At 40.2% G+C, this 16,248-nt stretch overlaps 2 protein-coding genes across 5 annotated transcripts; both read left to right on the top strand.

Moving 5' to 3' along the window:
• The first annotated feature begins 838 nt into the window (after positions 1–838).
• On the top strand, positions 839–7,213 carry manea (mannosidase, endo-alpha). Of its 4 annotated transcripts, none has more exons than XM_085256381.1 (5): positions 839–912; positions 1,458–2,067; positions 3,558–3,667; positions 3,809–3,885; positions 4,006–6,427. In XM_085256381.1, exons 2-5 carry the CDS (start codon positions 1,566–1,568, stop codon positions 4,637–4,639), a joined length of 1,323 nt encoding a protein of 440 aa, XP_085112507.1. In that variant the 5' UTR covers positions 839–912; positions 1,458–1,565; the 3' UTR covers positions 4,640–6,427. The 4 variants fall into 4 exon arrangements, with proteins under 4 accessions (XP_085112507.1, XP_085112505.1, XP_085112504.1 ...); XM_085256379.1 differs by lacking the exon at positions 839–912 and adding an exon at positions 931–1,041; XM_085256378.1 differs by lacking the exon at positions 839–912 and adding an exon at positions 957–1,181 and having other exon boundaries at positions 4,006–7,213.
• A 3,874-nt stretch (positions 7,214–11,087) lies between these two features.
• Positions 11,088–15,812, top strand: LOC146552326 (4-galactosyl-N-acetylglucosaminide 3-alpha-L-fucosyltransferase 9-like). Its single transcript, XM_085256382.1, has 2 exons — positions 11,088–11,224; positions 11,487–15,812. The coding sequence occupies exon 2, from the start codon at positions 11,495–11,497 to the stop codon at positions 12,575–12,577; it is 1,083 nt and encodes a 360-aa protein (XP_085112508.1). The 5' UTR covers positions 11,088–11,224; positions 11,487–11,494; the 3' UTR covers positions 12,578–15,812.
• Positions 15,813–16,248: the final 436 nt, after the last annotated feature.

The raw sequence follows: 16,248 nt of genomic DNA, 5'->3' as shown, positions 1-16,248 counted from the left end.
CTGTGGTCGGCATGAAGCTGGACACTCTGGTGACAGTGGCAGAGAAAAGGACACTAAAAAAGCTTCTGGACATTATGAACAATGCTGGGCATCCTCTGCACACGGCCATAAACAACCAGAAGAGTCTGTTCAGTGACAGGTTGCTTCTCCCCAAGACAAGAACTAACAGACTTAAAAACTCCTTTGTCCCACACGCCATCAAACTGTTTAACTCCTCTCTGGAGGGGAGAGGGAGGGGAAACAGGAGGACAAAGGAGGGGGGAACAACTAAGCTGTAGTGCCTCTTCACCTCACTGTACAATACCTTGTGCAATACTGTTTGTAAATAGTCAATGGTGCAAATAGACCTCAATACTTGAAATGTGCAATTCACTTGTATTTTTATTTTTATTCCTATTTATTCTATTTATCCCCTTCGTATATTTTATTTATATTTGTCTCTGTATTTATATATGTGTGTGTATGTGTGTGTGTGTGTGTATATATATATATATATATATATATATATATATATATATATATATATATATATATATATATATATATATATATATATATAATATTCTGTAACTGTAACTTCTGTCGGTGCTGTGCTTTTTGGAAATCGAATTTCCCAGAGGAACCCACCCGAGGGATTAATAAAGTTCTATCTTATCTTATCTTATCTTATCTTATCTTATCTTATCTTATCTTATCTTATCTTATCTTATCTTATCTTATCTTATCTTATCTTATCTTATCATTCATTCCTGTGGTATTAATTTTATTATTTTCTGTAATGAACCCTCCACGGCGATGGGGGCGCTGTCACTCATTGTCATTCAGTTAAACCGCCTCTATGACTGTTGTTAGCTAAAGAGGAGGCAGCTTCCTATACCGCATGGATGGGTAACAGTGCAGTAGCAGTCTCAGGTCAGTGTGTTTGTAGATCTGTGACGTTTTCCAGGACAGGCAATAAACCAGAAGTGCAGGTTGTGTCTCGTCCTCTGCATCCCAGCAGCGAAAATAATTTATGAGGACTGGGTCGAGCCATTGGACTGGGTGTGTTTCATGTGAGATATGAAAATGTTATAGTTTTAGTGCAAGAAGAAGCTAACTGTTAGGCCGTAGACGAATAAAACGGATGTCGTGTCAGCCCTGTGGTGCCTGTGTGGTGTTGACAAGTCTGAAGTTCAGTGCAGGTAGAGTTCATGTGGCTAATGCTGCTAGCTTTTTAACTGTGTGGTGCTAAGCTGCAGTAATGGACGTACTGTAACCAGCTATTGTATTTATAGTGTAAATAAAACTTGGTATTTCCACTTTTTTATTTGCTTTATTAATTAATAGATGGGAAATTACTTAGCTTTACATTATTGCAAAAATAACTAAAGCTGCAATTTTGTCTATTATTTAATGACTGGGCACTTCTGGGAAGATCAACAGACGTACTCACATCTCTTATATCATTCAATTTCTAGGCTGGGTAAACACTCTCCGGCTGAGCTTTACTGGCTCCCCATCCAACCACAGTCACTCACTGGTGTCTCAACAATGAACTATGGAAAGCCTCAAGCACTAACTGAAGAATGGCAAGATTTAAGCGCAAGCCTTGCATCACATTAATTGCTCTGGTGTTGCTTATACTCGCCATAACTGTGTTCTTAAGTGAGCTAATATCACGGGACTCTCCATTCAGCAGCCCAGCCGATATAAAGGGGTTTCCCAAACCAGAGAGCCAGGAAAACCGCAACAAAAAACCAGAGGAGATCAAAATGAGCAGCGCAGCTCAGTCAGACAAGGATGCAGAACTGGAAGCGACACTGAGGAAGTTCCCTCCTCCAAATTACTACCTCCATGCCTTCTACTACACGTGGTATGGAAACCCAAAGATTGATGGAAAATACATACACTGGGACCATCCACAGCTGCCACACTGGGACGTTAAGGTAGCTCAGGGATATCCACAAGGGAGACACAGCCCACCTGATGACATTGGAGCCAACTTTTACCCTGCTTTAGGGGTTTACAGTTCTAGAGACCCCTCTGTTATAGAGGCTCATATGCAGCAGCTGCGTACAGCAGCCATCGGTAAGGCATCAAGTCACTTTTAATTATATACCACATTTAAAACAACAGGAGCTGAGCCAGAGTGCTTTCCAGGCAGGCAATGCAATGATGGCAAAATATGAATAAAAAGAAGTCATAAATAAAGTATAACAATAGAAATAACACTAGAAATAAAAGACCAGTAAGAAAAATTTAAACGCATACTTGACTAAAAGCTAGTGAAAATATATACAGTGCTGTATAAAAAATATTGCTCCCTTCCTGATGTCTTAATTTTTTTCACACTGTACACATTTCTTAGAAAACATCTTGATCCCCAAAACCTTCAGGAAAATATTTTTGGAAGGTTTGAGTCCAGTTACATCTGGCATGAAACTAACACATTATTTTATTTTAAAAAAATCATGCCAACAGTCAAACACGGCGGTGGTAGTGTGGTGGTCTCGGGCGGCTGGATGACTTGCTGTAATTGTCGAAACCATGAACTCTGCTCTCTACTAGAAAATCCTAAAGCAAAATGCCCGGCCATCCTTTTTTTCCCTGAGGCTCAAAGAACCTTGGGTTTTGCAGCTGGAAAATAATCTTAAACACATCAGCAAGTCCACCTCTGAATGAAACAAAAACAAAATGAAGGTTTTGAAGTGGTCTAGTCAAATCCTTAAACAGGCCGTCCATGCGGGAAAACCCTCTAATGTGTCTGAATTTTTTTTTAAAAATGCAAAGAAGAGTGGGCCAAATTCCTCCACAGGGATGTGAAAGACTCATTCCTAGTTATTGCAAAAGCTTGATTGCAGTTATTGCTGCCAAGGTTGGCACAACCAGTTATTAGAATTAGGAGATAATAACATTTTTCACACAGGGCCAGTTAGGTTTGGATAGCTTTTTTTATTATTATTTCACCCTTTTAATAAATGAAATCATTTTTTAAAAAACTGATTTTTGCATATAAGGGAGCCAATACTTTTTCACCACACTGTATGTCTTTAGAAGTGGTTTATTGTCAGTTAGACATGTGCTTATGTGGGTTCACGGAAAATTCCAGCTGTTGTTGCCCTGGTGGCAGTAACAGCTGGAAAAGCCTGTTCGCCTTTGGCTTTTAGGCGAAAAGGTGGCGCTGAGATAAGCTGATGGAGGATGACCTCAGAGACCAGGAGGCCAAATAAATCAATGCAGTTAAGCTCAAACAGGAATGACATGTTGCCTATTCTTTGGATCATTCTGAATCTATGTAGTGAGCTGCAGACATTTATAGGTTAGTGTTTAGTTTTTCACACAAAATAAACATATTGTTCCCAACTATCAAACAAAAACTCTTCTAATTGAATTGTGTCGGCAGCTATGATAATAGTGACACACTGATACAAGGAAAGCCTAATAATATTGCTCCAGGCACACATTTAATACAGATTTATTACACATTTACATTAAATGAATCCAGTTATCTTTATGAATGTCCATCTGGGTGTTTTTCTTTTAGATTTCATATTGATACTGTAACTGTTTATTTTAAGGTGTCATTGCTGTTTCCTGGTATCCTCCCAATATGAAGGATGACAACGGGGACTCAACAGACGACATTGTGCCTTTGCTGTTTGAGGTGGCTCATAAATACCACATTAAGGTGTGTGTGTAGAGATTGCAGCAGTTGCTTGAATGAAACGTCATTATATTCCTAATGAAAGGATTTGTGATTGTGATCCCCGGTGTGTGTGTGTGTGTGTGTGTGTGTGTGTGTGTGTGTGTGTGTGTGTGTGTGTTATAGGTAGCTTTTCACATTGAGCCATACAAAGGAAGGGATGAAGTCAACATGTTTACTAATGTTAAATACATCATTGAGAAGTGAGTAGTGATTTCGTCCACAGAGTCATTCAGATGTCATCATTAATGTTATCTGCATATTTAGATTCATCTTTCTATTCCTTTGACATCTGGTTGTTTTTCCCATCCCATCCTCCACAGATACGGAGAGCACCCGGCTTTTTTCAAGTACTTGACAAACACTGGCAAACTTCTTCCGCTCTTCTATGTGTATGACTCATATCTGTTGAACTCGGAGCAGTGGGCCAAGCTGCTAAAGCACACGGAGACCAACAGCATCAGGGATACCCCGTATGACGCCATCTTCATCGCGCTGCTGGTGGAGGAGAAAGACAAGAGAGATATCCTGACAGCAGGGTTCGACGGCGTTTACACCTACTTTGCCACTAATGGTTTTTCCTACGGTTCCACGCAGCGTAACTGGGCCTCTATAAAAGCTTTCTGTGAAGATAACAACCTGATGTTCATTCCAAGTGTAGGCCCGGGATATATCGACACGAGCATTCGACCCTGGAATTTCCAAAACACTCGAAACCGCATCAATGGCAAATACTACGAAACCTCGCTGAGTGCAGCACTGGAAGCCAGGCCTGATTTTATCTCTATCACATCCTTTAACGAGTGGCACGAGGGGACTCAGATTGAAATGGCAATTCCAAAAACAAGCCAGACGGTGTATCTGGACTATCTGCCCAACAAACCATCAATCTACCTGGAAATAACTCGCAAATGGGCGGCGATATTTGGTGGTGAGAGACGAAAGTGGCAGGAATGAAAATGACTAAAAGCCATAGCAGATGTTTATTCATGGGGGTATAAACAAAATGAAAGCTAAATGGAGTTCTGCTTGCTGAACGCAGAGCAAAATGCAAATGAAGACCAACTTTATGAGAAAAGCCAAATGATTTGCAAAGCCGTAGGCAAGTGAACCACTTAATTATCCTAATTTTGGCTGCGCTGATGTATGTCGTTTTGTTGCACTTGAACGAATTATTGTGAATTTAACTGATGTCTTATTAACGCTTGTTTGCACACCCTTGTGCATTTTTGCTATTCCTGGATTTTCACCAGCCGAAACAGCATAGGCATGTTTTGCAGTTCTGTGATCTGTGACTATATTAGACCCGAATAGAAATAAAGTGCACTCTGGAACGAGGCAGAGACACGAGTAAACAAAGCAGTCTGGTGGAATAAAGCTGTTGCCTCATTCTGCTTTCAACTCGGCTTCAGCCCAAAATACAGTACAAGAAAATAAAAAAACCCTGCAACATAGATTTTGACATTTCAAAGACATGTCAGTTTAAAATCTGAGATGAGTCATAATGATGCAAACAGCGGCGGGATGGAAGGATAGCAGTTCAGTTGTTGAAACAGATTTGTAGCTGAGGGAATGGAGGGCAAAATCAAGATAGGTTTTTATCTGTGCAGTAGATTGCCTTCTTATTTATGAGCTGTTGCCATGGTACAGTACAAGTCTAACAGATACTTCTCTTACTAGACGTGCTATCAGTGCATACAGCTGCGTGGCCACAGCTGTTTGGCTGCATCTGCACAAATCACGCATTATGTTAAAACTGCCCCCGCAGCAAAGCCATCTCTCCACTGAAAACATACAGTGGTCTTTTTATTCTTGCCTCTTAATTTTCAGCCCAGTCCTTCTTCCAGATCACTTGAACTTGTGAGAATTTTTGTTGGTGGTGTTTCGGCTTCCGCAGCCATGCAGCATGTTTACCCACAGGTTTATAAGCAAGCATGGCTGTGAAAGCCATTCAGCTTCAGCTTGGATTCCTGGAGCAGTTCACAGCAAGTTTTAAGGACTGCTATAGATCACTGTCTAATTGTACAACCCAGCATCTTCTCAGTTGTACGTCCTTGGCTGGCTGCGGAACATTTGCATCCAGAATTTGCTGACTTTTATTGGAATTTATTTTTGCCTCGATCCAGGCAATTTTCCCGACGCTCCCAAATCAGAATATTACTGCAACAGCTTTCATGCTTAAAAGTTGGCAAGTTATGTGTGTGTGTGTGTTTGCTTTATTTTTCAATTAAATGCTTTTTACTAGTTTTTCTTAAACGGTACCTTTGGTGATTGTGGCCAAAAAAGCCAAATGAGCTTCACCTGCACACAGCACTTGTTTTCCAATTGGCTCTGGCTCATCCAGGTGTTGCTTTGCCTACTGAAGTCAAACTCAAAGATCTCGTCTTCATGTCCTCTTGCCTTGCTGTTGTGCAAGGCTGCCTTTAATCCGACGCTGTGTAAGAAAAGTTTTTTGGAGTTTGACCCATGCAAAATCGTGTTGATGCACTTCTGAAATTTAGTCGTTAATTTTGAAATGAACCCTGTGATGATGACTCCAACTGTTTTGAATTACAACATTAAACCACTAGAGCAACCCCGTAAATGATTAATTGACTGGCTAAAAGAAATCACAAGGTTTAATGGGGCAAACTGCATCTGTGAGCCTCTGTATAGATAATTGAACCTACTTTTTTTGTAAGTTGTTTTTGCATGTGATTTAAGAATGCGAAAAATATTAAATAAACTCGCTGAAAATTAACAGAATTGTGTTTTTGGGCCTCTGAAGGTGGCTGTGGTGCATTATCCTCGCTAACTGGCAATCAGACTTCAGCTTTTACATCACTGAAAGATTAATTTGTACAGACCAATTGAGGTGAATCCTTCAGAGATGACTGACCTGTTTATTCAAATGAGAACCTTAAACAAACGATTAAAGTGTAATATGGTACTAAAGCGGAATCGCAGCATCCCACTCAAACTAGCGCTCCGCCACAGCCTGCAGCTGCATCCACGGTAAACAGAGCAAGGTAGCGCATGGGCAGCCAGCAGGGAATTATTCCACATCGCATCACATCCCTGAGCATACATGGCGCCCTCGCACACCGAGATATGAATTTAGTGTGCAAGCGAACGAGGTAGTCGCGATTTCCCCCTCTTTCTTTCTTTCTTCCCCCCTTTTTTTCACTTGCAGCCATCATTCTCTGCGTCGGTGTGCAGTAGCGGAGAAGATTCAGCGCACATTACTACAGTAGGTATCATCATTTTTTCGGGATCAAGACGATGGATGCGGGCTCTATTGCTGCAAACACGGCGTGCGGGCTCGATTTTTTATTCCAAACGCATCCACATCTTCCGTATGTTCCTATGTGTCTTTGAAAGTGAGGAGGAGGAAATGAGAAGAAAGCTTTATTTTGACTCACGCCTGTCGCGATGGTGAGTAAAATGCTTGGCTGAGTCTTTCTCCCCCCCATTCTTGCATCCTATGTCTGATCTTCTACCTGATTTTAAAGGCAAATCATCTGTAGCTAATTGCAAACGCCAAAAAGAAAATGCGCAAAACAAATGTTACAAATATAGACCGCTTCTCGTTTTCCCCGGGGTGTTTGATTGTACACTGCATTTTTAAATGTTTAATGCACTAGACAGTTCACACACTGCAGGGGACATGGATGTTTTTCTCCCGTGAATGTGACTTGTATTTCAAACCTTGCCCTTATAGCTGCAAATATTATGCCCACGGCGCGCTATTATCTAGGTTCTGTTAGTCAGCACTGGAAAATATTCCAGTGTATCTTTATTATTCCCATCAACTTCAATGCAGTGTCACGCCAAAAGACAACCATTTTAAAGAGTGGCTCCACTACAGCGTCACGTTTTGAAATGACCTTCAGTGCTCGGTGGCTGGAAATTAATTCTCACCTGAGATGGAGTGTCCGTTTTCAGCCAGTGCGGAGCTCCTTCCAGAAATTATGAGTTGCAATCTAAAGACAACAATTTTGGTGTACATGTGCAGCTTTAGCCTTTGCATACCCGTTACAAAACGCTGTTTGGGATTTGAGATTTCTGTGACTGATATTGCCACAGAAAATGTGTGACTGCGTTTTTTTCCTCCCCTTACTGCTCTCCAGCCACTTCAAACGTGGCCTCGCTGCAGACTACTCACCCATGCGGTGCTCTTTCTGTGTCCCAAATACATCACAATGCATTTAACAAAATCACAGCTATGCTTTTTTTAAAATGTGAATGAGCTGCAGGAGTCTCCCCTTAGTCTCATTTTGGTGGTTTAGAGATAGAAAGACATATCTAAATAAATAAATAAAACATTGTGCACCTTCTTTAAATAATCACATTGGAGACACTGGAACTTCAAAGGCCTGACCTGATCACTGCAATACAGGTCAACCTCCATCCTATGGGGTGTTTTATATAATTGACACCAGCACATCATGGCATGCATGGGATGCATCCTGTTAACCACAGAGCTTATCACTGCAGCTCACAGGAGGCATGGTTGAGTGCTGTAAGAGGATTGTCCCTACATGAAAATGTATTGATACCATAAGCCTTTAAAACGAGTGGCACTCATTTGGCTCTTATCTCAATCCATCTCTGACTTGTGTGTCCGCTTGGTGCATATCTGTGTAACAAAGTCAAAGATTTGGATGAAGCATGGATGCATGTTACCCTTTCCTTTGATTTTACTGATTCAGATATGCTTCAGGGATGCATGGAAGAAAAATCGTCTCTCAAGCTTTGATTCTGCACTTGGCATGTCAGGCTTGTGTGGCCTCTGTGCCAAATGCAGGTGTGCTGAGCCCCAGAGAGCTCTTCTATTCTTCTCAGCCTTAAGATGGCAGCATTCTCTTACAACACACAGTGGATACCCAAAATAACAACCTACATCCATGCCTAACTGGAAACTTTTAAAAGATATCTAGGACTATCTAGGACTACCTGACTATTTGTGTGAGAAGTTTTGTTTTGCCTTATACACTTGTTTGTAGAGATTAAGCTCATCTCTGCATGCATGCTGGAAATACAAGCTTTCTCTGTGGCGCTATGAAGTAGCTCAGTGGGCACAGAACATAGGGAAACCCACAAAGTAATGGAGTTTGAAAGAACCACAATTGAATTAAGAACTGTACAATGCCTAGCTCAGTCATGGTGAGTGTGTGGATGCAGGTATTTGACAGTTAGCCAAGCGATGACAGATATGCTTCTTTTTTACAAAAAGCCATTTCTCTGGCACTTGTCATGTTAAAGATTATAGACTGACAAATACTATAGGCCTATTAAAAAGTTTTATATCAACTCTGCTAGTACTGTCAGCTACTCTTTCTACAGTCTTGATACTTCTAGGAGCATTTTTAAGAGAACAGAACAGACCAAGACAGAGGAGGAATAACTAGAAAGCAAACAGTGACATGCTAGGTAGCTTAACTGGACAGTCATATCCCAAACCTCCATATGGTTCCACATGTGAAAAAAGCTATTTTCAAACCGGAAGTGCAACATGGCGAAAAGTCAAGGACATTCAGTGACTATGGGTGAAATTATCACTGCATGAAGTTAGTGGAGCCTGGAGTAAACATTTTTCAAATCCCAGGCAACTGACTGAAGTGACTACTAATGAGAATGCAGGATATCACTAATTAACATATGATCTGGTGGTAAATATGGCAACCAGAATTTGAAACATCCGCAAGCCACCAGCTGCCAGCTTTAAAGCGACACGCAACAGGAGAATCAGTTCCAGTGTGTACACAGCTTAAGGATGACAAAGTTTCTATACTGGACACAGACAATAGTAAGATATCCAGAACAAAAGAGCATAACAGCCAAAACCCAAGTTACAACCAAAAGCAGCAACAAATAATCCTAACCAAACGCGATATGTTGTCGCAATATTAAGGTCCTGCACCACAACAAGTTACTAACAAAGTGTTCTACAGTTTATAAGACAAAAGCCTTTGGGCACTGATTCAGTGACTCTAATGAAGGAGCCGATTACAAGTCAGGGACAAGCCAAGGAAGCTGGAGAACAGTCCTCCTACTCTCGCAACCAAAACCATCTAACTTAACCCTAGCCTTTAGGCAGTTAAAAGTAGGGGTTAAGTGAGTGGCAACTGGTTAAACCAGTGATCCCATCAAAACCACTGAGGTGTTCCCAAGCATATATCTCTACCCACATTAATGTAACAGGTGACTCAGTGGATTCTGTTAGGTATTTTAGTACCATGGTAGCATTTACTGGATATTGTTTTATAGTGACATTATACAGGAAAACTCTGTCATTCAATAAGGCCCCTTTGTTTTAGTTATTTTTCTCTTTGACCCAAGAATTGATGTGTGAGAATCACAGGCTGGTACAAGGTTGAAATACCACAGAGATCACTCCCTCAGCTACATTAGTTTCTTAATCTTTTAGACGCCTGTTGAAGGCCAAATGGTTTGTTTCAGATTTCACTAATGAAAGAACTCTTTGTTTTGTGCCTTGAAAATATGTCGCTGAGATAATCACAATTGTATCTGAACTAATAAACTACACAAAGGATGCTTCTTCACCCATGGGCAGGAAGATGCTCCCTTATCTTGGTCTGTACTGGTTTAAACTGATAATCTGCTGTCTCATGAATTTTACCCTCTATATAAACTGTTGTACTTGTGAATAAAGTTGAGTCAATTTGGGAAGACAACCTGAAACAGTCTCTGTTTTCTTGTTCTCCCAAGCTGCTCCCGAGCTCGTACTAACACGCTGAATGGCATGCTTGAATATTACTTGAGAATATATTTGACTGTGTTAAGGGACATTCTCTGCTGATAGGTGAAGGTACATTCTCTGCTGATAGACGTCCACGCCTCGGAGGAAGCCGATCCACGGAGTAGGCCCTGGAAACCGTTTCCTTCAGATTCCCTACACATAACCTAGTGTCTTAAACCTAGTAAGTGAGTTCAAGAACCACCACTGCACTAATGAACTCAAAGTTCATGAGCTAACAAGAATTGGCTAACGAAGCTCTCTCTGTCCAAGCTTAAAACCTGTTTGTATCCCCGAGAAAGATTTTTTTACACTACTGATAAAAAATAAACTTTCATAGGAGCCAACTAACAGGAAAGTCCAAAATAAATTCATATCACTACTAACTAGGAAAAAAGCCACTAAACTAATTTGTTATGCCAAGACTGATTATAGCATACCTGTGGTCAAGTATGGAGAGAGTAGGCAAAATGGGAGGGGTCATCAAAGTGCTTGCTTTTTGTCTCTTTTTCTGGCTTAATAGATTCTCTCTCATTTTCTCTTTTTGCTTGTATAAAGGAGGCATCATTAAGAAGACCAGTAAATTCAAGATCAAACACACTTCATTCAGTCATTAAGGATCGTTATTATTCAGCCTAAGAGCAAAGAAGCATCTTCTAGCTCCATCCTGCAATTTGTTTTCCTATGAGCACCGAATCACAGAGGAGGTTAACCCAAGCTTCGATCCGATGTAGGAGCTGTTCCCTCAAATTCCCACAACCTCTACTCTTGCTTGGATTTCAGCATTCAGTAAAATCCGCCAGGTTTGTATTGCAATATGTTGTAGGAGGCATCACAGTTTTATTTAGCAGTTTTATTTGAGCACCGATGCAAACTATTGCCTTACACACCACACAGTATATATTCATACCACTAAGTATTTAAAGGCACAGATTCTGTTCAGAGTCAATGATCCAGTAGACATTATTACATGTTGGTAGTATGTAAAGCCCGATAAGATGATCAGTCCTGATGTTGTGTCCTGCTGACTGTGTGGTATTTTTCTCTTTGGTTTGCCCTTTTTAGGACAGAGTATGCCATCTGCACCTTTTCACAGAATTCTGCGACCCCTTCTGCTTGGTACTTTTATACTGGGATGCTTTGTGACTCTGTTTTTGATGTATTTTAAACCATCTACAAGCTGGTTATCAGGTCCTGTAGAGTCAACAGTATCCACAGACCGGGTCAAGAACCTCTTCTCCACCAAGAGCGATAAAAACGTGACCACTCTGCTGATCTGGCTCTGGCCCTTCGGACAAACGTACGACCTGAGCGTCTGCAGCTCTCTCTTTAACATTGATGGCTGCTTCATCACAGCAGACAGGAACTTCTACAATAAGTCTGATGGAGTCGTCATCCATCACCGGGACATCAGCACTGACCTGTCCAATCTGCCGCCGCTGCAGCGACCGTCGTTCCAGAAGTGGATATGGATGAACTTTGAGTCGCCATCCCATTCGTCCCAGCTGCCTGGGATAGAGAACCTGTTTAATCTGACTCTCAATTACCGTCAGGATGCTGACATTGAAGTGCCTTATGGGTCCATCGTAGCAGCAGAAGGGGAAGAGGATTTTGTACCACCCAGCAAAAACAAGCTGATTTGCTGGATTGTAAGCAACTGGAACCAGGATCACGTGCGGGTGAAATATTATAATGAACTCTACAAACACATTGAGGTTCATGCATATGGACAGGCCTTTGGGGAGTACATCTCTGACCAAGACTACTTCCCCACCATCGCCAGCTGCAAATTCTATCTGGCGTTTGAGAACTCCATCCACAAAGATTACATTACTGAGAAACTGTACAACCCACTCTCAGTGGGGACAGTGCCAGTGGTTCTCGGCCCACCCAGGCAGAATTACGAGAACTTTATCCAGGGAGACTCCTTCATTCATGTTGACGACTTCAGCTCGCCCAAGGAATTGGCTGATTACCTGCTGCTCCTGGACAAAAATGAGGAAATGTACCTCAGGTACTTTGAGTGGCGGCGACACTTTAAAGTAAAGAAGGCCTATTTTTGGGCAGAGCACACATGCCTGGCTTGTGATTACTTGCGAAGGCACAAGGAATACAAGGCATTCAATAGCCTTGATAAGTGGTACTGGGGCGGTTAGAGATTTGAAGGGCTGTGTGTGAGGGGCTAAGCAGCCAAGAACACAGGTAAAAAAATTTCTTCAAAAAGGGTTTTCTTTATTTTAACCCTCAAAAAGTTCAAAAAAGACTAAATTCAAAAACATAAGTAGCAAGCCCATAAAAGAGGTCAACTAAATGTAACTCTACAAAAAGTAATTTTCAGAAGCTTAAACAAACAAAGTGGACATAACTTAACTCACAAACCACCCTAATTACAAAGACACAAGAGAGTAGCTTTTATAGTGGTTTGGCCGTTTACACACAATAGGGGGAAAACAAAAACACACTCTAATATTAACTAAGCACAGAATAACCTAAGTAAACCTAAAACATCCCTGTTCCTGATGAGCACATGGTTGGTCCTTCTGAGCAGGCCTATTGTTCTCAGAGTCCTCAGCCATGCCTTTTGCCCCCACAACCAGTTGGCAAACAACCTTTCAGTTGTTTGCCAACCAACAATAAAAATTTAGAAGAAGGTCCCTTTTTCCCAGACAGGAAACAGCCACCGCCCAAACCCAGGTAACTCAAAAAAAAACAAAAACATAATTAATATAACAGAAAACATTTTTAGAAAAACCACACAACGCTATTATGTGCGCGCCTCATAATATCAGTGTTAGGTTTAACCAAATGATTAATGAATTATATTAATGAAGAAAACTGCAAAACAAACTAATAAAGTGAACAAATGGACTGATTTACCCATGTGTGGCTGATGCCATCACACTGTGTGATTTTTGTTATGTTGTTGAAGGCAGTACTGTAAAATATTTGTCCTTCAGTTAACACAAAGGTTCGTTGCTGTTCTGTCGTGAGCAGCTGAATGGTGTCTTTCTATTGGTTCAGAGGCCCAGTGACACATCTAGCTTGTTCTTTTTTTGTCCTTTGAATTTTAGTTAAGCCTTACTTTGCCTTTTGAGTTTTTAATTTATAATTTTTAATTTATTTTTTATGATTTACAAGTGCACAGTTTTTTTAAAAATTATTTCTGACCATGTTTTACTTAACATAACCTCATCTGCTGCTATTTTTTTAAATGATTTTGTCCTATTTTTTAGTGTGATTGCATGATTGTATAAATGTTCTGATAACATTCATGATGCAAGTTTTTGTTTTTTATTATCCCCTGCTTATGAAGTGGCACAAGCTGACATTGGGGAAAGTGTTAGCTGGAGAAGAGGGGCTGACATAAAAGTGAAAATATTTATGTAATATTTATTCAAATGAGGCATTATATGATAAAAAACAATCTCATCTGTGCTAGTGATGAATTCACCTATGCATTGTTTACTAAACTCCAATGTGAAAATGGTTCAATAGGGTCATGTACATATTGTGTATTTTTGGAATTATGTAGCTGTAATTTTTTCCCCATATTTTTATAAGTTTGCATTTGCACTGCTAATCAAACTGTTATTTTCACATACTTACACTAAGGCAGATGGTCAATGTATTTGTAGATTGGATTTGGCGATCTTTACCTTGGTATCCGACAGAAGATGTCACTGTTATGTGAGAGGGAGGTTGCTAATTAATATTGCTGTGAATTGTTCATTGTCTTTTGTAATTTTGTCACGGTGTTTTGGATTCCATGTGGATGATGATGATAGAACAGCACAGAGCCATTGTACTGCAATATGAAACTCCCACACACACCTCCTCACATTGCATCTTAATTTGGAAAGTCTGTCATTTTTGACTGACTGCATTAAGCAGAAAGAGCACAAAATGAGCACGTAGTACAAGCATTTGCTTAAGCTCTTCACTTAGGTGCTGTACTCTCATCACACATTATAACTTAAGATGTGAAAGATGTGATCTTTATGGCTGCTGCAAGGTTACCCGTATTTTTGTATGAATCATCATACCTCAGTGTTGTCTGGGAGCGAGTGTTTCCATGTGATTCTGATTGTTTTAGCACTGCACCACACCCTTGAGACCACACTACAAAAAGACAGCTCGGTATCTGCATATATCGCAGATATTGCATCACATTCAGATGTTGTTGGAACGGCTAATTCATTGAACAATGCATTGCAACAGCACTCAGCAGCTATTAACAGAGATTTATGTTTTTTACAGAAAGTACTGTACAAATTCTTGTCAACATTTTATGCAAGATGAGCTTCTGTGTCAAAGTATAAAAACAGTGAGGTTAACATTTCTTCAATTTCAAAGGGACCATTGATGTAAAATAGGATGAAACCAATTATTTTTCTTATGGAGTACGGTTCCAAATGCCATAGTGGACTCTGTACATAAACACTGTAGTGAACTGAAGCAGGAATTGGATCAAACCAGCCCAAAACACAGATCATTCCTTTATGTCTAGCAGACAGTGGGAACTCCAGCAGCATTGTATATATTTTTCATGGTAAATCTCTTTATATCATGCAGTTGTTGTCTGGAAGTGACTGTGACTGCGCTGTACATTTGTAAGTAATGCCCGGTGCTTTGAGTGGCTGTGAATTAAGTTAAAGGGAGAGACACTTGAAAAAGAATTAAGAGCATCTGAAATGATGCTTTTAACGGTTTTGAGGTGGACATTTTCATCAAGGCAGGCACTTTTACATTTGAGGAGTGATTTTTTTTTCTTCTTTGTTTATATTTGGTGGCAATCCTGTTGGCATGACCTAATTGAAAAAGTTGTGCCAAAATGCAGCAGAAATACAGCACTTTTATTCATTTCGAGTAGTGTGACTCACTGTGCCAGTTGTCGTCTTAGATGAAGCTATTGTGAGTTTATAAACTGTCCTCCAAGACCTTGGCACGTCCCACAGGATAACTATGAAGCTGCCAGTCATGGTTTCATATTGTACAGTCCAATCTCATGTATGAAAACAAAGCTTTCTTGTCCAATGTGGTTGGTGACTTTAAGAAAAAAAGTTTTTTTCATTTTATCTTTTTGGGCCGCATAAGTCTTCTTTATCTTCTCTCTCTTTTTTTTGCACAAAAACAAAGAAAAGGAGCTGCGGCTTCTCTGTTGTCCAGTTTGAATCTGTGAGAGGTTCACTGATGCACCCAGAAGTGATTCTCTGGATGCTATATGACTGGGTATCCCAAAAAAATTTGATTTTAATGCCAGTTCACTGAAATAATCTGTTAGTCAATCAATACTTTTTTTTGCCAAATCATTGTATTTTGCCAAATGTTGTGTTTTACTGTATATGTCTGATAGTGTCAAAATGAAAATAAAGATATGGACAAATGAGCAAACATTTGTAAAGTGTACTGTAGTATTTCTTTATTTTTGTTTTTTAAAGAGATGCCTGATGTGTATTACATGACATAGGCTGGATTATGCTGAAACTGTCTGGAAAAAACATGTATGATGCTTGCTTTTAAACATTTTAAACAAGTTTATATATAAGTGGATTTATATATAAACTTGGCTAGCCAACATAGCTTAGCATAATGGCTGAAAACAGGACAACTCTGAGCTGAGCTGTACAAAAAGCAGAACAGCCATTTTAAAATGGCTGTTTAATAACCATACATTGGTTTCCCCTGTAACTATGCTATGCTATGCTAAGCTGAGCTAAGCTAAGCTAAGCTAAGCTAAGCCAAGCTAAGCTAAGCTAAGCTAAGCTAAGCTAAACTAAACTAAGCCAAGCTAATGTAAGCTAAACAGCTGCTGACTGTAGGTTCATTT

Source organism: Mchenga conophoros, linkage group LG19, assembly GCF_057382185.1.
Source record: "Mchenga conophoros isolate Kocher_MC1m ecotype Shallow Benthic linkage group LG19, M_conophoros_male_GT1.1, whole genome shotgun sequence".
Taxonomy (NCBI): Eukaryota; Metazoa; Chordata; class Actinopteri; order Cichliformes; family Cichlidae; genus Mchenga; species Mchenga conophoros.
Note: the sequence above shows the minus strand (reverse complement) of the source record. Positions and strands in the feature narration are given on the sequence as shown.

Bases quoted from the DNA above. Each gene is read 5' to 3' on its own strand.
- manea (XM_085256378.1), top strand. From the start codon at position 1,566: ATGGCAAGATTTAAGCGCAAGCCTTGCATCACATTAATTGCTCTGGTG. The intron at 2,068-3,557 runs GTAAGGCATCAA...GTTTATTTTAAG, and splicing joins GCTGCGTACAGCAGCCATCG to GTGTCATTGCTGTTTCCTGG. The intron at 3,668-3,808 runs GTGTGTGTGTAG...TGTGTGTTATAG, and splicing joins CTCATAAATACCACATTAAG to GTAGCTTTTCACATTGAGCC.
- LOC146552326 (XM_085256382.1), top strand. From the start codon at position 11,495: ATGCCATCTGCACCTTTTCACAGAATTCTGCGACCCCTTCTGCTTGGT.